At 35.7% G+C, this 24,765-nt stretch overlaps 1 protein-coding gene across 1 annotated transcript in view; it reads left to right on the forward strand.

Annotated features, from left to right (window-relative positions):
• Positions 1 to 24,765, forward strand: part of LOC142343037 (uncharacterized) — a 90,131-nt gene that overhangs the window by 54,210 nt on the left and 11,156 nt on the right. The window contains exons 11-12 of the mRNA XM_075394724.1: positions 1,506 to 1,694; positions 12,851 to 13,003. Coding sequence (XP_075250839.1) covers positions 1,506 to 1,694; positions 12,851 to 13,003 — 342 coding nt within the window. The remainder of the gene's footprint in view (positions 1 to 1,505; positions 1,695 to 12,850; positions 13,004 to 24,765) is intronic.

Raw genomic sequence — 24,765 nt, forward strand, 5'->3', positions numbered from 1 at the left:
TATGAAAAGTATAAGTTTTGAGGTCGTAGAGAAAAAAAACTATTTTAAAACTTTTAAAGTGATAATTAAATTTGTTTAGATAAATGCAAGCAGGTTACATTTGAGAGCTTAATTTCTCAAAATTATTTTTGAAAATTATTGAAAGGATCTCAATTGCATTTTTTTAAAGTAAACAACAAATTTATTTAAAATGTCTTTTTGTTTGAACATGCGTTTGGAACGCCCTCCCAACCCGATTTCATAATTGTGTATCACCACAAAAAAGAAATTCTGTAAAAAAGTGTCGGAAAAATCATTGAAGGGAAATTATTCGTTTTTTGCGCTTCTATTGATATTTTGTGACGTTGAAGTAAGTCAAGTTGCTACATTAAACAAAATTTGATCACAAAAAGCCAGATTTTTGAGAACGCAAATGATTGAAGAAGGCGAGTAATCCAAATTTTGTATCCAATGTGTTAAATGGTCAGACAAATTTGAAAATTTTGGCATCTCTCCTATTCTATTGTATAAAATTCATATAAGATGAAAATTATGGTGGTCAGAGCAGGGACTGTGCAATTGAGCTATTTGTGTTTTTTAGGCTGCAAAAGATTAAAGAAGACAGCAATTACTCGCAGCCTAAGGAAGTGAAAAACAATTTTTGTTTCATTTTTTAACTTAGCTCATCAAAACAGAAAATAATTAGCGCTTTAGGTAGAAAAATCTTTTAGATGGCGCTGTTTTTGTACTTAAAACACACTTTTTGTTGTATTTTGAAATTTTTTTCGGCTATATTAATGGTAAGAAGACAATTAAAAAATAGTTAAAACTATTTCAATATATTTCGGAATTCTTAACAAAAATTGAAAAACTTTTCTGTGAGAAGAAACTTTCACTTTCAATTAACCGCTAATGTTTAAAAAGAAAAAAAGAACTGAATCTCCTCAACTAGAAGACATGACTCTCAGCTGAAATATAAAAGTTTAAAGAGAAAATATTTATTTTTTTAAAATCCGATGACAATCGTCAATCTAAAATGTAAAAATCAATGGGAAAATAGACATTAAAAAGATTATTCAATTCTTTGTCTGCCAACACGACGTGTAATATTAGAGAACTGCTCCAAGACAAATCTTTTGACATGCATCACAGTGAAACCATTTTTGAAAAGTTGCTTGGCAAATGACGTGCTAGAACAGTACCGATGCATACGTCGTTATTTTTTTTCGCTCGATTAAAATTCTAATAATACCAATCACAATTTTCTTACATTAAAAATTTCGGTCGAGAACGACTAAACCATGAAAGCCTTTGTGTTGAAAAGTTTCTCTCACGCGTAGTTCTTAATACTGCCTTGAGCGCTCGACAAATAAAAAGAACGTGGTCGGTTGATATTGGTTGTGAAAAGACCGTGCATCGACCAATGAAAATACTTTGTCGAAATTACTTGTGATTTCGACAACCATATAATTAAGGTAAAAATCCCCCCCCCCCAACTAACAACCTCTGCAATGATCGTTTTTCAGAATCATACGCCTGCCGGACGTTTGAAGCAGATAACGAGAGGACTTGCAATTATCAGTTCAGTGGCATGGCTGACTTGAAGCTGTACACGGCAACAATCGTGGCAGAAAACCCACATGATACGAAAAGCATGGAAGTGAAGTTCTTCGTGGAATGGCCATACCCTGACACTGTCAGCTGCACTGCCACAGGTTATCCAGGGTCGAATTCGAATAATAACTTTTAAGAACTTGCAAGTTTCTTACAAGTTCTTATAAGGCGTTGTATCGCCTTGCAAGTTTTTCTGCCAAAAACTTACAAGGTCTTATAAGTTTAACATACAACATGCAAGTTCTTACAATTTAAGTATCCAACTTATAACTTCTTACAAGTTAATCGGTCTACTTACAAGATAACCATTGGACTTACAAGGCTCTTACAAGATAACTATTCGGCTTATAAGGTTCTAACAGGATAAACATTCGACTTCCAAGAATCTTACAAGATAACTATTTCGCGCAAAAAAACGTCCTACATCCTTAATACCTCTTCTTGGACTAGAAATCGCTTAAAGGTCGCATAATTTGAATGTACAAATATTTTGGGCATCAACAAAAGAAAGCACAAGAAAAAGCATCAGAAAGTTATTAATCTAAGGCATCAGAAAAAGAGTCCTTCCATTTTTTCATCAACTTTCTGATTTTTTCTTGATTTTCTTTTTTCTTGAGCTGAGGATGGGTTAAAGACGGGTTGACGATGGTTTGAAGACAGGTTGACGATGGGTTGAAGTCTAGAACAAAAATAAAATTTTTCATACACGCACACAGAATCACCATTAATATTTTCATTAACTCTGTTCTCTGATCGTAGTTTGGATTGCACTATACCCCCTTGAGCGACCCAGATGGTCCCATCAAAGGTTGCTTGGGTCTGGCAGCGTAATCTGGAAAATATCACCATTAATTGTTGGCCTCAGCTTTGCTTAAATCCCTTTTATCACCAATAAATTAGCAAATTATTGGCGTAATCTGGAAAATATCACCATTAATTGTTGGCCTCAGCTTTGCTTAAGTCCCTTTTATCACCAATAAATTAGCAAATATATTTCCTCTCGAAATAGAGCATGAGAAGGATCAAAATGGTGAATTTTTAGAGATGGAAAAGGTTCCAAAAATGCTCGTATATAAACCCCTCAACAATGAGAGCAAGCAAGATACGAAACTTATCGTCGAACAGTGATCTGCGACGGGATGACCTCAAGTTGCCCAAAAATGTTTTCCTTTTGCAAACATCCTTGTGTTGTTTGCACCTCCGTTGGTATCATGAGAAAAGGATTTTAAAATGGGGATGAAAAATACTTGCTATCAAAGTGGTTAAAAATTTTAGTTATAATTTGGAAAAGTTTTTTGTTGGTCAATTCTAACTCATGAAAGGTCCAAAAAGACCATTCCTTATGCAAGGTAAATGATAGGAAGCTAAAAATAACTAGAAAATTAATCTGAAGTAATACAATGCTCATTGAAATCTTTTTTAAAAGTGGCGTAAAAGTCAACTTTCAAATATATTTCTTTTGCTTCCCTACGCAAAATATATCGGTAGCCCAAATTGGCTTAACAAAAACACGTAGGGCTCGTATAGAGTTCCTAAGCCCATTTCATTGGGGGTTGGGAACAATAATAATCAATAAACGAAGGTTTGTTTGTAAATTGTTTACTGAACGAATTAAAATAGCCGAAACTGTACTTCAAAAAAAGTAACTAATAATATATCAAAAAAGTGTAAATTCAGGAACATCAGAATTTGTTCAGTTACCTAAAATTTCCTTATAATACACATTGTGTATCGGCTGCTCTCCTATCAAAGTCAAGGAAAACTTTACACCGCCCAGGTCCGTTTCAGCGGTTTCAAATCTGTCCGGATATTGTGTTTTTGCAGGTAACTTTTGTGAACTGTATCATTCGCTATACTAAAGATTACCGTTTCATCACTTGATGCTCAATTACTCCTGATAACTAATTGCTCAGCATTGCTGTATAAAAAACTTGTTTCTCTCAGAATAACAAAAAAATTCCAGTTGAAACAATCAAGTTTTGCTCGAGTTTTGGTTAATAACTCAAGTTATAATTCGAAATTGCAGAACCCCCTATGTTCAGCTCTAGGTAACTGTCCTAGCTACTGGTTAGGGCAAATAATTTCCGTCTCCGACTTCCTAACATTTTCGGAGAGTTTTTCCCGATAATCAAAGTTAACAAATATAAGAATTTTTGCACTTTGTGCTTTTCAGTACATTCAATCACTCAATAATGCAATTTGTGAACTGAACTAGGCTTCGTTAAAGCCAGTAAGAGAAATTGACTTTATGCATTGCACAAAGTTTCTCTTACTTAGGAACTTCGTTTCTCATAAAGAAAGTTTTGTGAAAATCAAAGTTAGTTCTCTTTTCACGAGTCAAAGTAAAGTAAAAACTGTACAATCACTAATATGATCTACAAAAACAAGAGACAGTAACAATTAATTTACCGCTCAAGAAACTGTGCTGTGGTACGCACTGTATGTCAGTTTAATATAACCAAATTTGCAAATTTCCACTGATTTTTGGTAGTTTTTCAATCTCTATTTATACTGCCGTACATGTCAAAATAGCATCTCTGATTGGTTGTAGATCACTATGGCGTAAAATTTTCTGAATACACTAAGTTTGGCGTTCAGGATACCTTATACGGTGCCCCGCACTCTCTGAATTGGTAAGAAAATCGTAAATTTCATTGAATCTGACTCACGAAGTTGGGTATCTCTTGCTTTACTTGAGCTAAATTTTTGTGATTGCGAACACTTGAATACGTGGCAATAATAGCGAAGTTCGAGTTTGAATTTCAGTTTAACTTCATGTATGACGATTGTGTACTAATAAAAGTTGCTAAATATTGCACAAAGTGAACAATTCCGTAGGGCTTCAGCAGAATTTAACATTAAATTTCGTTTGTCATGCTATTCTAGCTTTAATACTTGAAATGGCCTTGAAGCGCTATTCCATTTGGTTATTGAGTTAGTAAGCTCAGCCGCCACATCACCGGCCCTGTTTTCTATCGCGAAAACATCTTTTCCAGGTAGTACTGGGGCAACCTTCACTACTGGTCTCTTGTAAACTCCGTCGTTCGTTTGAACTATCGCTGATCGAATCACACCGTCAGAGCCGTCGATGGTCTCCGTAACTCGACCTAGTTTATAATATCCACGCTTATCGCTGTCTTCGATCAACCAAACGAGATCGCTTCCTTTAAGGATTTCGTTCGCCTTAGATCGCCATTTTTGCCGATTGTTCAGAGTTGGCAGATATTCTTTACGAAATCTGTCCCATATGAGATATGCATAAGCTTGAGTTTGTCGGAAGAGCTTTTGATGATCCACAAATTCTTCTGCGTATGGTAGATAAGGTAGACAAACGTTCCTGTTGCCAAGCAAGAAAAAATGGGGGGTCAATGCTTCTAAGTCATTAACATCTGAACCGACTGGAGCCGAAGGTCTTGCGTTCAATATCTGCTCAACAAAACACACCGTTCATGAAAGAAAGTCCTCGGTGACTGATCAGTCCCCAACACCGCATACAACGCTTTCTTGCAATTTCTGACCAACCGTTCCCATACTCCTCCAAAGTGAGGTGCTGGAGGTGGATTGAACTTCCATCTGATTCCTCATTCAATTAGATGTTCTTCGATCCCTTCTTTGTTCCATGCGGCAACGTACTTTGCAAACTCTTTTTCAGCTCCGACAAAGTTTGTCCCGTTTTCACTGATGATTGTACTTGGTTTGCCTCTTCGTGCAATAAACCTCATTATTGCATTGAGACAACTATCTGTGTCCAACTTGGGTACCACTTCTATATGCACCGCTCTCATAGTTAGACACGTGAAGAGACAACACCATCAAATTTCATTTCTTCGCCCAATCTTCACAATGAAAGGACCAAAGTAGTCAACTCCAACATTTGTAAAGGCTGTTGAAGCTTCTAATCGCTCTACGGGTAGATCTGTCATTACTGGTGCTACTGTTTATGCTCTACCGTTTCTGAAGGTAACACACTTGTTCTTGATTGATGTTAAGGATCGTATGCCTAGGATCCACATCTTCTGCTGAACGATGTTTCTTACATGCTCAGTGCTTTTGTGTTGATTGTCTTTCTGCTCATTTTGCAAGAATAATTCAACCGCATGATGTTTCCAATGTAGCAAAATTGGCTGCTTTGCACTGAAGTCCAATTGACTTTTGCCTATCCTTCCTTTGGCTCGAACAAGTCCTTCTTCATCTAGAAATGATGAGTACAGTAGGCTATTGCTGCCTTTTGGAATTTCCTTCTCAGCTTTGAGAGATTTCATCTTTTCACCAAACTGTTCTTGCTGTAGTAGTTTGAAGATTGTTGCTTTTGCTTTTTCCCTTTCTCCAATGCTGACTAAGAGTTTTGCTGGTTTGTGTTTGTTCAATGCTCGCTGTACGTATGCCACTGTATTCACTAGCCTGTTAAAGTTACTGAATCGTTCCCACTGAATAACAGCCTTCTTCTCTTCAGCCTGTATCATGAATTAGGGTATATTCTCTTCATCTGATGCAAAGATTAGGTTCACTTGCTCTGGCCATTCACTTTCCGGTCGTTTCAACCAGGACGGTCCAGTGAGCCAGTTCTCTTGAGTTCTTCAGTGTTGATCGCTCTGGTGCCAATGTCCGCTGGGTTGTTGATGCCACCCACATGTTTTCACAATGAAACATCAGTTGTATCTAGTATCTCAGCCACCCGATTGGCCGCAAACACTTGTTGTTTACTATGGGAACTGTGTATCCACTGCAATACTGTTGTTGAGTTTGACCAAAAACTGCATTTATTCATCTTCATTTCATGTTCCTTGACTATCTGTTCTTTCAACCGCACTGCCATGACTGCCGCTTGCAATTCCAATCGGGGTACTGAAGGATGCCTCATCGGTGCCACTCTGCATTTTCCAATGACAAATGCTAGGTCAGCTGAGTATTCTTTTGGCTGTGAATGTAGATAGGCCACTGCACACATCGTGTCCTCAGATGCGTCAGCAAACACATGAAGTTCGGTTTTATCCTTTTGTCTGTTGAAGTACCTTCTATCGATGCTTGTTTCAGCTACAATTGGAAGTTGTTCTTTCCATTTCAGGAATTCTGCTTCGTCCCCAGGCTCCACTTCTGTGTCCCAATGTTGCCTATTATTAGTCAAGATGCCTTTCAGAAGTCGTCTCATGTGAACACTGAACGGAGCAAACAATCCGATCGGGTCGAATACTGAAGATAATAGTGATAGAATCTTCCTCTGGGTTATAGGTGTTTCAACTTCTTTGTTGGTACCTCTGCACACTTGAAGACTGTCATCAGTAAAAGACCATTGTAGTCCTAGCAGTGAGGATCCCTCCGTATTGGGTTCCACTTCGACTTGCTTCGTGTTGCTGATTGACTTCTAGTCTTCTGGAATTGCTTTGGTAACTGCGTCGTTGTTGCTTATCAAATCCATGTTGCGAGAGAAGAGGTTGTAGTTTATTGAAGACCTCAATTGCTGCTTCGAGGGTTTCTACTGATTTGATGAAATCGTCCATGTAGAAGTTGTTTTGTATTGGCTTTGTCGCTATTCGATACTCTTCTTCGTTGTCCAGTCCCACTCGTTTGAGAGCACAGTTTGCACAAGTTGGTGAACTCTTTGCTCCAAACACGTGACGCTGATATTCATATATGTGAACAGGTTCGTTAGTTCTTGGACGCCATAAGAACCTCAAGCAACTTCTGTCCTGTTCAGGAACTTGCACTTGTAGAAACATCGATTCGATGTCAGCTGTTAGGGCTATTGGTCCTTCGCGGAATCTTAATATTGTTCCAATCAACCCATGTAGCAGATCAAGTCCTGCTACTAGCTTATCATTTAGGCATACTTCTTTGTACTTTGATGCAGCATTGCAAAGACGTCTTACTTTGCCAGGCTTGTTCGGGTTTAGCACTGGATGGTGTGGCAAATACCATTCTTTCCCGAAGGTGCCTTTCACTTCGGACTCGTCCAATATCTTTACGTATCCTTTTTCTACATCTGTGTCCGTTGACGGCTGATACAAACTCTTCAGGTTTGGGTCCCTTTGGAATCTTCGCTCCAGTGAGTAAAGCTGACCCAAAACATTTTGTCTTCTTTTGCTCGTCATGTGTCCATTGACTACCCATTCTAGCTCTGTTAGAACGGCGAAAGGTTCACTTCGTGTTCCTATCTTATAGTCCAATGGGCGTTGTAGCTCATAAGCATCTTGACCAAAGATGATGCCAACTTCCATCAAAATGAAGCTTTTGTTGGGTAGAACCCTCAAGTGGTTGAAGTTTTGCTTCAGCTTGTTGTAGTTGTAGTTTGTGTTCCCCAGGGAAATTGACCGGTGTGCAAACGCTTCGATTGAATGCACCTTTGAATGTAGTCCCTTTATTTTGAGAGGAACCTTTTCCGTCTTCAGATCCTTTGTTTCTAGTATACCAGCTATGTTGAGCGTCACATCGGTGCCTTGGACACTTTGATCGGTGAATGAAACCGTTGATCCACTATCGAGGAAAGCATATGTGTTCAGCCTGTTGCCACCGCTCTGTATTGAGACAAGAACTATCAGAAGAAAGCTAGTAACTTCGTTACTCTGGTCGATTGTTGTTGCAATTACGCTGACTGCCTGATTGCGCTCGTCCATTTGGCTTTCGGTGTAGCAATCGGTTGAGCTTCTTGATGCATCCATTGACGCCGCACGCATTGACTTTACAATTTTTGATTGCATGTCCTTTGCCTAGACATCCGTAACATAAGCGTTGCTTCCTCACTGCTGCGTACCGATCATTCACACTCATTTTCCTGAATAGTGGACAGTTCCATATTTTAAGAGTGCCATCAGCTAGCGGACAGTGATCACTTTGCATTTGCTTCGTTTCTTTTACGTTCGAACTTGCACTGAAGTTCGATGCTTTCGAGAACCGTTTGTCTCTATTTGTGCTTCTTCGGTCTTCTTCTTTTCGCTCTCCCTTGAACGCTGAAAACTCTTCGTGCACGAATGCTATCCTAGATAGCCATTTTTTAAACATAATCAGATCAGGCCAATCTTCATCTTTATCATCAACAAAGAACCACCACTTCTCTGAGAACTTGGGGTAGTTTTTATACTGCCATAAACAGTGTCGAGCTCGATTGCAATCACCAATCTGCTTGTACTCTTTGAGCACATTCACAAAGTTCGAAACAATAACTGAGAAACTGATCAAACCTGTTGAGTCGTGAGGTTTCACCTGACTTGCTTTGCGAAGACTCTCCAGCTGTGCATCAATGATCAGATGAGGCCTTCAAAATTTCCTCTCCAGAATGCTCCATGCAGCACAATAGACCTGTGCAGATTGGCCCATTCCAGAGATTGCTGATCTTGCCTTACCTGCCAGTAGAGTCTTCAGATAGCTCATCTTCTCTGAGTCTGGTATTGGTCGTTGATCCACTGTAGCAATGAACATACTAGACCACTCCGGCCATTCGGGAGGGTTTCCATCGAAGTTGTTGAATTTCAGCTTTGGTAGGTTACTACTACCTGAATAGCCAGTGTTGTATAATAGACCAGCTCTGGGGGAAACGTTTCGGTCTTCAACACTTGAGGATCAGTCTCGTGAACTGCGATATCGTGAGAAGTGACTATACCTGTTCACTTCAGGGGTTACTTTGAAGCGAGCTGTTGATCGTTCTGGTATTAAAATGTTGTCGATCCTGCTGGTCCAGTCTGAGACATTTTCCTTCTTTGGGGTCCAGTTGAATGGTGATTTGTCTCGAGCACCAGTTGATTGGGAACGAGCACGTCGTTTTCTAATGCTATTCTCTTCACTTTGCGCTCTAGCTCGCGCTCTTCCTCCAGTAGTTGGTGCTTGGTTTCCAGTTCCTTCACTTGCATTTCCAGCTCTAGCCTCCTCCGCTCGAACCGTGCCTGTTCTAGTCGCATCTTGGTTTCAAATTCAACATCGAATTTCTTCGTCCATTCCGCGCGCCTTTGCTTTGCTGAAGATGTTTCCGAAACATTATCCGTCTCTTGGCCTTTTGCTGTTGCTCCATTTTGAACTGTTTAAGCAACTGGGTTGTCCGTTGTGCAGTCGTTATTGCTCTCACTGTCGTTCACAGCTTAAGTTGTGTTGCTTTGCTCTGCATTTATTGCTGGTTACGTGCTTTTGCTTATATATGCAAGCCAATGATAGTCCAAACTTGCTTTGCACTTTCTTGCTTTTTTTAGGTGTTCTTCAACGAAATTAGCTTGATAGGACACAAGCTTGTTTCAACGCTGCAGCTGCTTGTGTATTTCCTCCTCTAGAAAGTGAACAGTCTGTTGGTAGAGGACCTTAAGTTTGTTCGGTCGATCTGAATCTTCAATTATTTTGTAGCGAATCCCTGTTTTAGTGCTAACTTCTTCCACTAAATCTTGGAACTTCTTGCGTAATTTTGAGCTGTTTATTGAAGCTCCTCTCTGCCGGTTGTGATCGAATTGCTTGGTTGCTGTTTACTTTTCTTGTTTCTTTAAAGCGAGGTCAACTCTTCAACGTGTTTTGAGAATTGCACTCGCACCTTTCGCTCTGCTTCACTGGCGTTGCGCTGTTGATTCGTTTGATTTTCTTTGATGGGTGCCTTTGGCACTCTCTCCATCAGAATAGACAGTAATTTGCCTTTCACTGTCCCGTTTGGCGGACTAAATGTAACGGCTGCTCTCCTATCAAAGTCAAGGAAAACTTTACACCGCCCAGTTCGTTTCAGCGGTTTTAAATCTGTCCGGATATTGTGTTTTTGCAGTTAACTTTTGTGAACTGTATTGTCCGCTATACTGTAGATTACCGTTGCATTACTTGATGCTCAATTACTCCTGATAACTAATTGTTCAGCTTTGCTGTATAACAAACTTGTTTCTCTCAGAATAACAAAACAATTCAAATTGAAACAATCAATTTTTGCTCGAGTTCTGGTTAAAAACTCGTTATAATTCGAAATCGCAAAATCCCCTTTGTTTAGCTCTAGTTAACTGTCCTAGCTACTGGTTAGGGCAAATGATTTCCGTCTCCGACTTCCTAACATTTTCGGAGAGTTTTTCCCAATAATCAAAGTTAACAAATGTAAGAATTTTTACACTTTGTGCCTTTCAGTGCATTCAATCGCTCAAAAACGCAATTTGTGAACTAAAGTAGGCTCCATCAAAGCCAGTAAGAGCAACTGACTTGATGCTTTGCCCAAAGTTTCTCTGACTTAGCAACTTCGTTCCTCAGAAAGAAAGTTTAGGGAATATCAAAGTTAGTTCTCTTTTCACAAGTCAAAGTAAAGTTAAAACTGTACAATCACTAATATGATCTACAAAAACAAGACACAGTAACAATTAATTTACCGCTCAAGAAACTGTGCTGTGGTACGCACTGTATGTCAGTTTAATATAACCAAATTTGCAAATTTCCACTGATTTTTGGTAGTTTTTCAATCTCTATTTATACTGCCGTACATGTCAAAATAGCATCTCTGATTGGTTGTAGATCACTATGTCGTAAGATTCTCTGAAAAAATTGAGTTTGGGGTTCGGGATACCTTATACGGTGCCCCGCACTCTTTGAATTGGTAAGAAAATCGTAAAATTCATCGAATCTGGCTTACTAAGTTGGGTATCTCTTGCTCCATTTGAGCTAAATTTGTGTGATTGTTAACACTTGAATTCGTGGCAATAATAGCGTAGTTCGAGTTTGAGTTTCAGTTTAACTTCATTTATGACGATTGTGTTCTAATAATAGTTGCTAAATATAAATGTTGAACAAAGTGAACAAATCCGTATGGCTTCAGTAGAATGTAACATTAAATTTTGCTTGTCATGCTATCCTAGCTTTAATGCTTGAAATGGCCTTGGAGCGCTTATCCATTTGGTTATTGAGTTAGTAAGCTCAGACGCCACACATGATGAATTTTTGAATGCGTCAAATTTATCAGGGATTCTGCAGGGATTGTGAAGATCTGTAGCTGAATTTTTGAAATTACATATATTTTTTTCACTTCAGATGTGATGTCGAACATTTCCCGAACTTTTCAAAATTCATACGTTTCAGTCCTCGAGATGGGTCAAAGTCGCAGAAAATAACCACGCCATCAAATCCACAATCTAAAGTTTCGATTTATACATTATCACTTCACGCTCATGCAGGCTAAATGACGAGGTTATTGACAGCATTTTTCATCAATTTCTAATTTGAGGACAAATTTGGGGCTGAAGTCTTGTTAATTTAGTTGGTTTCAAGTCAGCAGAATTGATTTGATTTTGGTTCCAAGCCAGTAAAATATACTTGGTTTTGGTTTCAAGTCGGATAACTTTTACTTTTTTGCACCAGTTGTCTTGCGAGCGTATACGACAAAGGAATAGAAACAAGATTACTGTCTGCCTGTCGGCTTGATCCAACATAAAACAAAACTATGCCTTGTGATTCCAAAAATAGCTTTCCACTAGCAGCATATTCAAGGGGATAGTTTCGCAGTGAAAATAATCACTCCCTACAATCTCGATCAGAAACTAGATTCAGATTCCTTTCATTAGAGGAAATAAAAGTTTTATGTCCTTTAGTCGGGAGGGAAAGGAGGGCTCAAAATCAAACAAAACATAACTTTTTTTCCTTGCTTTTCTGTCAAAGTTTTGGGTCGAACTGCACCGATTGGTATCGGGTTGCTACATTATCAAAAAAAGTTTCAAAAAAGGGTGCTGCATTATCACAAATAGTAAAGTTTACGCGAACTTCTTGACTAATTTGCTTTTGCAGAGAACAAGGAACACTTGCTGACCTAATATTGTCCAGTGGGTTTAAAAAATACACCACTTTTATTAGTTTCAACTGGAATTTGCCCAATTTGTGCAAAAATTAAATAGAAAATTTCGACCTAATCGCGACAAAATTTCTCTTCGCCTATTATTCTACGCCCTAAAAATTCACAGCAAAAAAAAAACAAAATTAAGTAGAATTTCGAACAAATATTTTCATTGTCTTATCACAAAAAAGAATTCTACGTTTTTAAGCCCTTTCCATTTTAGATAGGGGGAGCTTTCCATTTTAGTATAGTATCGTTTTGGATCAAGTTGAGCATTTTACCTGTATAAGAACATGCAGGTTTTGAAGCTCTCTTCTCACAAAGATATAGAAAACAGTATACAGCCAAAATTTTACCAAAAACTTCAGCTCCTTAACGCATTGGAAAACGACCGTTGCATTTTCAGATTTGAAGCATATATAGCTCTGTTCTCCCGAAATATACGCATATGAACTGACATCTCGTTCGCATGGTTAAAAACGCACAAGGCATGTTTAGAAGTATCAATCACGTACACTATCAGATGCACCGTTTCTAATCCAAATGTTGGTGGCTATCTGACGGGTTTGGAAGTGATGGGGCAACTTTTCTCCCAAGACAAAGATACAGCTGAGCCTTACGCAAAAGGAGACCCAACAGGAGACTATGAAGGTGATGATCTTTGATAATTAATCGACTCAAATAGAATCTAACGGAGCCCAGGGAGAGGTCCCAGACCAAAACGACATCTGATCAGACCGTCCCAGACCATTGTGAACTCTGAGCAGACTTTCGAGCTCTCAAATTTGAGGTAGAACTCGTAGTTGAAGAAAATTAACTATTTCCAAAATCTCAAAATCAGACCAATTTTACCAGATGGCCTAAACAAGCAAATACAGCAAACAGCTTTAATTTGGACTCCATAACATTTTTGGCTTCAGAATAAACAAAAACAGATACGAATAGATAAAACTAATTATCTGCAGACTGCAAACAACAGGAAAGATCCTTAAGCTTTTCGGGGTTTTCTGAAAACATTTTGAATTTCAGTTACTTTTTCAAACACTTGTACGAAATTGTGAAAGAATAGTTAGTCAAATATTTGATACTTTTAGAATATTAATCTCTCCCAAAGCAAATGAGTTTCTTGAATATAAACTTACTTACAAGGCAGCTTGGTTATGTGCGTTAGCACAATGTCCCCACCATCCAAAAAGCTCATCCAACTTTTTTTCAACTTAATTGTCTGCCAAATGAGGAAGAAAAAATTTTTTCACAAACACAAATACTACTTACAAGGTGGATTGTTATGTGCGTTAGCACATAATGACCCCACACCTGCTCATCCAAATTTTTTCAACTTAATTGTCTATCAAATGAGGAAGAGAAAAACTTTTCAACAATACAAATACTATTCGAAATGAATTGATTAATGAGTTGAAAAAAGTTTTCAAACTCAAAACCACTAAATGGAAAAAATGCCGAATTAGAGAGCCGATGATATCTGCCATTATTAAGACCACAAGACAAGAGAATACAGTAACATTAATTGCGTTTAAATTAAATCTATTTTCTTAAATCGACAACAAAGTCAAGATACCATCAAATCAAACCTAAACATACTGGATAGATTCTTATATAACTCCATCGGAGCAATTGGGACCCATCATTAGTGAGACAATGAATTAAATAAATAAGGCCACCTTCGAGAGCTGATGAGACCCGCCATTGATTGAACTACGAGACGAAATAAAAAAAATCCATTAAACAAAAACAAGCTTGTAAAATTTTTAGAAACACTTAATAAATAAGTCAAAATGGTATGAGATGAAACGAGACGACAGTTTAAACAACAGAGAAAACATCAAAAAATCACGAAAACAGCATCCTATATAAAAAACTTGTACATCTCCAGAAAACAGATGGGACAGGTCATTAATAAGACTAAGTGACAAATGGACCAAAAAAGTAGACAAAAATCGAAAATACATTCACATGTTTGAAAATGATTGAATTCTAAGTCATTAAATCAATGGCTATCGACTGAAAATATTAGACAGGATTTTGTGAACTGCTATTGAGTCCTGTCATCATCCAGAATACGTCACAAGACTATAAAAAGCAACCAATACAACCAGAAATAAAAAAGCAGATTAACTTTCAGATAAAATTCTGGCACAAGGCATTCATTAAAACCATTATGTTTAAAGCCAATACAAACCGTCATTAGAGTTGTAGGGAGACAATAAACTGACAAAAAACGTAACAACTGGCAAATATCCAGAAATCACAAAAAATTTATGAGAACTTGAAGCATCAGAGCCCGAAAAACATTATTTAAAAAAACAACAATTACGAAAAAATACGTTTGTATAGACAGAAAATGAATCCTGTGTTTAATGCAATTATTCTACAGACAGAAGAGTAAACACGGCAAAGTACAAAAACACTTATTTTCTTTCAAGCAGATAACCCATAAACCTTCAACAAATAAAAACTAGACAGAATAACTTGTAACTTTATAGGAAGCCAATTGTACATCGCATTACTGGAGAATAAGTCTTCAGCCTACAAAATAACGAACATAAGCAAAACGCAAAAATCCAAAAAAAAATTACAAAAGCACATCTGTAGAGCCATTGAAACCATAAACTATCAATTGGAAAGATTATGAGTGTTCAATTGGGTCACATTTAAACATCAAAGAGCCCTCTTTTTGGAGGAGCATGCAAAAAGAACTAAAATTAACCACAGGCAAGGACAAGTATAAATTTTTTGAAGTCATATGGAGTCAGAGCCATGAAACCATCATATTCAACGAAAAAAAAAACAATAAACGGATTACTGTTTGCTTCATGGAAAAGTGGAGCAGAAATACCATTAATGAGACTAAGCTACGAGTTCCCAAAAGAAGAAAAATGCACAGCTCAAACCTCGATAATTTTTTTAAAAAACGATTTCTAAAGTCATGAATTCTTTTAGTTGCCGAATGAAATAAATAAAATCGTTCACTTATGACTCCAGAATTTGTTTATGTCTCAAATGCGACCTCTCATCGTCCTGAATATTTAATACGACCATAAAAAACAAAAAATACAGCCAAAATAAAAATCGAATTAGTTTTCTTTTGCAAGGAAACTGTCTCGTAGCCGTTAAAAAGAATACCCTATTCAGTAAACATTCTCTGTATGTTAAATTGCAGATTTATTCATTTCTTTCAAAGCCAATGGGACATGTTATTACAGTGATAATCTGACACGGCAACAAAAAACAACCTCGAAGTTGGGCAAATATTTTGCTCAAGCAAAACGATGAAAATTACGTTTATTGAGACTACTCATCGAGATTCGTGGCAAACTTCAAAAGATCAGAGATTTTCTTGCAACAAATATGTAAAAAGACATACGAGCTATTAGTTATCAACTGAAAGCACCGAAACGTTTTAAATTTAACAGTTAGGGAAACCATCTAAGACTTTTTCTATCGAAACTCATGAGACTGCAAAAAGAACAACAAATGCGGGGCAAAACACAAGAATTCAATTTAGGTTTACGAAAACACTTTTAGTGGAAGCAAGGAAAATCATGAAATTCTCACTGAAGAGATAATATATGGCAAAAGGGCCTCATTCTCTCTCAAATGAGCTGTCAAAAATTCAGTTTTGGCGAAACTTTTCTGGTCTGTGATAAACAAAGAAAAAACAGTTAAAATGTTAAAACAGTTTTTAAAAACAGCATCACCCTCGTGAATCATAACAATTTTCATTGTCAAAAACTACGACGATTCCAACATTAGCCATATTATTACTGCCCGTTTGATAGCAAGAAGCAACTCCTACAAATATAACCAAAAAAGATAATTTGGCGACAAAAATTTCAATATATCGAAATTAAAAAAACACATTTTAGATACTGATTGTTTAAGTTAGCGAAAATTGTCAAATCTTTTATTTCAGGAGTATTGGAGTGTATTCAAAAAGTGTCACTAGTTTCTAGGGTCTCTTATACTGACAAAATTGGGAAAAGGAAAGAAACCTACTTGCTACCATTTTTGATGAGAAAAGACTGAATTTTGAAAAATTCAGCAGATTTTGAGATCAAAATTTTGGATCAAACGAGTCAGCAACTCTATTCTGTGTTTACAGGCAAAACCAAAAAAAATACTGACGAAGGTTTGACAAAATTGACGAAAAAGTCTTGAAAATGTGAACAATTATTATTCTAATGTTGACAAAATTTTAATCCACTATAACTGCCTGGAAAAAACGAATTTCCAAAAAGCTTTCAATTCTAGATTCTAACCACTCACAACTCCTTAAAATTGATATATCGGCCAAAATTGACTGACCCAAAAACCCAGTTGATCACATAGTTCCTTCTCCACTAAAGTGTGTCGGAACAAAATTACCAAGAAAATGAACGTGAGCCATTCTCCAATCAATTTTTAGAAAAACAATTGATTTTTTGTCGATTTCAGGGAGTTAAGATCAGTTTTTAAAAAAATTCACCGTTTCCTCCAATTCGAAAGTTTTTAATGTTTTACAATTTAACAATAAAAGATCACCATACGACTGAAAAAAAAAGAATTGGAATTTTTTTTAAAAATCACAGAGGATACCAGCAACATCTAACAGAAAAGTTAATTTTGGTTGATTTCTATTATGATTTTGCATTTTAATAAACGCCCCTTCTTCGATAAAGGACTAACAAACCTTTACGCTAACATAAAAAACCGGCATTAAACAGCCGCATGTCAGCAACTGAAATTCATCACATTGACAAATTGCCTTGTTCTTTTGAAAAATAATAATTCGATATTGCTGTGTTTTGAGCAAAAAGCAAACTGTGGAACAATTTTGAAACATTTATTCTGAATGCTATGGAAACAGAATCTTAAGTCTTTGACAGCGATTCATTTTCAGTTTGGTGAGAAAAGAAAGAAAGCAGCTTTCTAGCACAGAGCAAAATTTCAGTTTTAATAAATTCAATCAATATTTGCTTAATTCCTCATTTTACATTTGTGAGCACTTTTTTTATGTAGTCTGTTTTTCATGAGTAAGTGTAAATTTCACGTCATTTAAGGCTGAGTCAAAAAATAAGAAACTTGAATAGGAAAAATTCATCCAGATTGTCGTGTCGTAAAACAATACCTTCATTTTTTTCACTTTCAATTTATTGTATAAATAAAGGTACCCATCGATAGCTAAGGAAACTGTAAAAAAACCTGTATTAATTTTAATTTTATTAGCTTGATTATAGTTTTATCATTAGCTCTAATATTTTAGAGAAAATGGTCATGATGCTCGATACTTTATGCGTTTGTCCAGAAAACACAAGCTTTCCTTTTCTGATTTATTCTCTGAAACTTGATAATCTTACTGAAATGAACCTAATGATACAACGGAAAATAGCACCTTCAAAATTATATTTAAAAAAACAAAAAGTAATGATACAGTTAGAATTTTTTCGATCGGCTTTTCAAGTTCATTAAACTCAGTTTTTTAATTCTTTCTATTTTTTCCGAAGATTTGATATTATAAAGCATCCGGAATTTGTATTAAACGTAACTTCGTAAAACAGAGTAGACAGATTGTAATTTATAATATTGTCTGTTCGTTCTTAGGATTTTATAATCAATGAAACCATTGCTAACGCTTCTATTAAACTGGAGAGGTATTTTTTCAAGTTCCACCAAAATTGTAAATTTGAATATCACAAAAACAAAAAAATAGATGAAGAGAAAGTCTCCATTATTATTTATAGTTATATAAAATTGCATTCGTTATCTGGAGACATTCTGCTAGTTTCTGAGTTGTGCATGGCTACATAAAATTTTTTTGATTTCGAAAACATCATTTTCTCGGCAAGTTGTCGATAGAAAAAAACGGTATGTCGAATTTAAAAAAAATGGAAACATTCTGTTTTGATACTAATAATTTTTTTGGAGGTGTAATGTTGCTGAAGAAACAGCCCGTCTCAGATTTTTTTCGTCATCATAAAGACTACCATCCAAAACGTCCTAACCACCAACGAAGATGCGAATGTTATGTATTTTGCGGAGATCAAGTTTTTTTTACCATATAAACTTCATGATTATCACCACAACTCTTTTGCACCCCACGAAAGACATGAATGAAGACGAGTGGTTGGAAGATTTAAACAAGAAAGAAGGTAACAATCTCCCTGCCAAGAAGGAAAAAAACAGTCCCAAAGAGTTGTGCACTATAACTTACAGGAAATTATATTTTGAGTTCTTTGCGTTAATTAAATCTGTGTCAAAAACATATAAACGCATTTGATTAGGACAAATAGTTAGGATGAACCTTTGACCTAACCTAATTTTAAAGTCAGAAAACGATGGCAATTTTAAGGTGTAAGAATTGCCAAATGAAGATGGTGTCGACGAATTAATCCAGATTGTCGTGTCATTAGAAGAATGGTTTCATTTATTTTTCTTGTTTTCAGTTTCTCGTTTAAAAAACGTACCAATCGAGAGCTAAGGAAACTATAGAAAAACTAAATTAAGTATACTTTTAATAATCGCTCTATTTAACTTCTATTATTAGCTCTAATAATTCAGAAAAACGTTTAAGAGTTCGTCAAGCAAGAAAAGCTTTCCTTTTCTTATTCAATCCCTGCAAAACTTTAATACTCTTACCGAACATAACCTAATGATACAACAGAAAGTAGCAGCTTATGAAAAGAACGAACTGAGAAGCTTATGATACTGACTCACAAAAAGACCGTAGTCGACTTACACTGGCAATGGGACGATCATGCGCAGATCGTAGTCGACGATTATTGAGTATGGAAAGCTGTGAGTCGACGTTTGAAAAAACTTTGACAAATTTAATTGGGCTGCTTTGTCCATCTATTGAGATTAGGAAATAACTCGCCACCTCGTTTTTTCCTGTCTTTAGATATGGTGGACCTCTCAACCTGGATGCCACTATACTATCCTAGTTGAAGTACCAGAGCCGCTTAATCACATATTATTTTGTGTGAAATGCGCTGATATTAAGTATTTTTATGAAACTTGCTTGAATAGGACAAATTAATCCAGATTACATCATTAAAAGAATGGCTTCATTTTTTTTCAATTTCATTTAATCACGTAAATAAATGTACCCATCCATAACTACTGAAACTATAGAATCACCAAATTAAATAGTTTTATTATTAGCTCTAGTATGCTTTCATCATTAGCTCTAATATTTTTGGAGAGGAAATGTTTAGGATTCTCGAAACTTTTTGCGTTTGTCCAGGGAACAAGCATTCCTTTTCTAATTTATTCTCTCTGAAACCCAACATTATTACTGAAATGAACCTAAAGATACAACAGAAAATAGCAAGTTCAAAAATATATTAAAAATAGAGAACAAAAAGTAATGATACAGTTAGATAGAACTTTTTCGATCCGCTTTTCAATCTCATTAAACTCAGTTTTTTTTTAAATCTTTCTATTTATTCCGAAGATTTGATATTATTAAGCATCCGGAATTTGTATTAAAATTAACTTCGTAAAACAGAGTAGACAGACTGTAACATTTTATATTGTTTCTTCGTTCGTAGTTCTAGGAACTTATAATCAATAGAACCGTAGCTAACGTTTCTAAGCTGGAGCGGTTCTTTTCCAATTCCAACAAAAAATGTAAAATTTTAACACCACAAAAACAAAAACATAGGTCAGTAGATAATCTCCCATAAATACTCATAGTAATATAAAATTGTCGTCGTTATCTGAAGATATTCTGCTAAATTTTTAGTTGTCAATAGCTACAGGGAAATTTTTTATCTAGAAAACATTATTTTCTCGGCAAACTGTCGAAATTACAATGATCTCATTAAAGAAACGGGAGGTCCATGAAAACATTCTGTTTTGAAGCTATTAAAATTTTTGGACGTGTAACGGTGCTCAACAAACAGCGCTTCAAATTTTTTTCAAAAATTGCCATCCAACGCTCTAACCACCGCCGAAGTTGCGAATGTTATGTATTTTGCGGAGGTCAAGTATTTCTTGCAACATAAACCTCATGATTATCATCACAACTCTTTTGCACCCCACGAAAGACATGAATGAAGACGACAGCTTGGAAGATTTAAACAAGAAAGAAGATAACAATCTCGTTGCCAAGAAGGAAAACTGTCCCAAAACTTTTTGGACTATAACTTACAGGAAATTAAATTATACAGGAGCTCTTTGCATTAATTAAATTTGAGTCAAAAATAAAGAAACGCAATTGATTACAACAAATAGTTAGGCTGAACCTTTGACCTGATAAGTACAACCTAATTTTGAAGTCAGAAAACAGGAGGACCATGGCAATTTTGAGATGTAAGAATTGCCAAATGAAGATGGTGTCGTGTCATAAGAACCATAGCTAACGTTTCTAAGCTGGAGCGGTTTTTTCCAATTCCACCAAATATGTAAAATTTTAACACCACAAAAACAAAAACATAGGTCAGTAGATAATCTTCCATAAATACTCATAGTAATATAAAATTGTCGTCGTTATATGAAGATATTCTGCTAATTTTTTAGTTGTCAATAGCTACAGGGAAATTTTTTATCTAGAAAACATTATTTTCTCGGCAAACTGTCGAAATTACAATGATCTCATTAAAGAAACGGGAGGTCCATGAAAACATTCTGTTTTGAAGCTATTAAAATTTTTGGACGTGTAACGGTGTTCAACAAACAGCGCTTCAAATTTTTTTCAAAAATTGCCATCCAACGCTCTAACCACCGCCGAAGTTGCGAATGTTATGTATTTTGCGGAGGTCAAGTATTTCTTGCAACATAAACCTCATGATTATCATCACAACTCTTTTGCACCCCACGAAAGACATGAATGAAGACGACAGCTTGGAAGATTTAAACAAGAAAGAAGATAACAATCTCGTTGCCAAGAAGGAAAACTGTCCCAAAACTTTTTGGACTATAACTTACAGGAAATTAAATTATACAGGAGCTCTTTGCATTAATTAAATTTGAGTCAAAAATAAAGAAACGCATTTGATTACAACAAATAGTTAGGCTGAACCTTTGACCTGATAAGTACAACCTAATTTTGAAGTCAGAAAACAGGAGGACCATGGCAATTTTGAGATGTAAGAATTGCCAAATGAAGATGGTGTCGTGTCATTAGAAGAATGGTTTCATTTATTTTTCTTGTTTTCAGTTTCTCGTTTAAAAAACGTACCAATCGAGAGCCAAGGAAACTATAGAAAAACTAAATTAAGTATACTTTTAATAATCGCTCTATTTAACTTCTATTATTAGCTCTAATAATTCAGAAAAAAAGTTTAACAGTTCGTCCAGCAAAAAAACCTTCCTTTTCTTATTCAATCCCTGAAAAACTTTAATACTCTTACCGAACATAACCTAATGATACAACAGAAAGTAGCAGCTTATGAAAAGAACGAACTGAGAATCTTAATGATACTGACTTACAAAAAGACCGTAGTCGACTTACACTGGCAATGGAACGATCATGCGCAGATCGTAGTCGACGATTATTGAGTATAGAAATCTGTGAGTCGACGTTTGAAAAAACATTGACAAATTTAATTGGGCTGCTTTGTCCATCTATTGAGATTAGGAAATAACTCGCAACCTCGTTTTTTCCTGTCTTTAGATATGGTGGACCTCTCAGCCTGGACGCCATTATACTATCCTAGTTGAAGTACCAGAGCCGTTTAATCACATATTATTTTGTGTGAAATGCGCTGATATTAAGTATTTTTATGAAACTTGCTTGAATAGGACAAATTAATCCAGATTACATCATTAAAAGAATGGCTTCATTTTTTTTCAATTTCATTTAATCACGTAAATAAATGTACCCATCCATAACTACTGAAACTATAGAATCACCAAATTAAATAGTTTTATTATTAGCTCTATTATGCTTTCATCATTAGCTCTAATATTTTTGGAGAGGAAATGTTTAGGATTCTCGAAACTTTTTGCGTTTGTCCAGGAAACAAGCATTCCTTTTCTAATTTATTCTCTCTGAAACCCAACATTATTACTGAAATGAACCTAAAGATACAACAGAAAATAGCAAGTTCAAAAATATATTAAAAATAGAGAACAAAAAGTAATGATACAGTTAGATAGAACTTTTTCGATCCGCTTTTCAATCTCATTAAACTCAGTTTTTTTTAAATCTTTCTATTTATTCTGAAGATTTGATATTATTAAGCATCCGGAATTTGTATTAAAAATAACTTCGTAAAACAGTAGACAGACTGTAACGTTTTATACTGTTTCTTCGTTCGTAGTTCTAGGAACTTATAATCAATAGAACCATAGCTAACGTTTCTAAGCTGGAGCGGTTCTTTTCCAATTCCACCAAAAAATGTAAAATTTTAACACCACAAAAACAAAAACAAAGGTCAGTAGATAATCTTCCATAAATACTCATAGTAATATAAAATTGTCGTCGTTATCAGAAGATATTCTGCTAATTTTTTAGTTGTGAATAGCTACAAGGAATTTTTTAATCTAGAAAACATTATTTTCTCGGCAAACTGTCGAAATTACAATGATCTCATTAAATAAACGGGAGATCCATGAAAACATTCTGTTTTGATGCTATTAAAATTTTTGGACGTGTAACGGTGCTCAGAAAACAGCGCTTCAAATTTTTTTCAAAAACTGCCATCCAACGCTCTAACCACCGCCGAAGTTGCGAATGTTATGTATTTTGCGGAGGTCAAATATTTCTTGCAACAAAAACCTCATGATTTTCATCCCAACTCTTTTGCAACCCACGAAAGACATGAATGAAGACTAGAGCTTGGAAGATTTAAACAAGAAAGAAGATAACAATCTCTTTGCCAAGGAGGAAAACTGTCCCAAACTTTTTGGACTATAACTTACAGGAAATTAAATTATACAGGAGTTCTTTGCATTAATTAAATTTGAGTCAAAAATAAAGAAACGCATTTGATTACAACAAATAGTTAGGCTGAATCTTTGACCTGGTAAGTACAACCTAATTTTAAAGTCAGAAAACAGGAGGACCATGGCAATTTTAAGATGTAAGAATTGCCAAATGAAGATGGTGTCGTGTCATTAGAAGAATGGTTTCATTTATTTTTCGTTTTCAGTTTCTCGTTTAAAAAATGTACCAATCGAGAGCTAAGGAAACTATAGAAAAACTAAAATCAGTATACTTTTAACAATCGCTCCAATTAACTTCTATTATTATTTCTAATAAATCAGAAAAAAACGTTTAAGAGTTCGTCCAGCAAAAACAAGCCTTCCTTTTATTCAATTTCTGAAAAACTTTAATACTCTTACCGAACATAATCTAAGGATACAATAGAAAACAGCAGCTTACGAAAAGATCGTAGTCGACTTAAACTGGCAATGGAAAGACCATTTGTTGACATGTGAAAAGATCGTAGTCGACGATTCTTGAGTATAGAAAGCTGTGAATCTACGACTGAAATTATAGAAAAACTAAATTAGGTGTACTTTTCATAATCGCTCTATTTAGCTTCTGTTATTAGCTTTAAAAATATAGAAAAAAACGTTTAAGCGTTCGTCCAGAAAAAAAGCATTCCTTTTCTTGTTCAATCTCTGAGAAACTTTATTCTTACCAAAATTAACCTAATGATACAACAGAAAATAGCAGTTTATGAAAAGACCGACCTGAGAAGCATATGATAAGGACTTACGAAAAGACCGTAGTCGACTCACACTGGCAATGGACAGACCATGCGTTGACTTGTGAAAAGATCGTAGTCGACGTACACTGGCCATGGAAAAAACATGCGTTGACTTGTTAGGCGACCGCAGTCGACAATTAATGAGTATGAAAAGCTGTGGATCGACGTTTGAAATTATAGAAAAAATAAATTATGTATACTTTTAACAATCGTTCTATTTAACTTTTATTATTAACTGTAATAAATTAGAAAAGCGTTTAAGCGTTCGTCCGGAAAAAAGCACTCCTTTTGTTATTCAATCTCTGAAAAATTTTAATATTTTTACCAAAATTAACCGAATGATACAACAGAAAATAGCAGCTTATGAAAAGACCGACCTGAGAAGCTTATATTACCGGCAATGGAAAGACCATGCGTTGACTTGTGAGGAGAACGTAGTCGAATTTTATTGAGTGTGGAAAGCTGTGCATCCACGATTGAAATTATAGAAAAACTAAATTAAGTGTACTTTCAAAAGTCGCTCTATTTAGCTTCTATTATTAACTCTAATAATTCAGAAAAAAACGTTTAAGCGTTCGCCCAGCAAAGTCAAGCATTACTTTTTTCATTCAATCTCTGAGAAACTTCAATATTCTTACCGAAATTAAAACAGAAAATAGCAGCTTATGAAAAGACCGAACTTAGAAGCTTATGATACGGACTTACGAAAAGACCGTAGTCGACTTACACTGGCAATGGAAAAACCATGCGTTG

This window comes from Convolutriloba macropyga, chromosome 7, assembly GCF_964194025.1.
Source record: "Convolutriloba macropyga chromosome 7, txConMacr16.3, whole genome shotgun sequence".
NCBI classification, from domain to species: Eukaryota; Metazoa; Xenacoelomorpha; order Acoela; family Convolutidae; genus Convolutriloba; species Convolutriloba macropyga.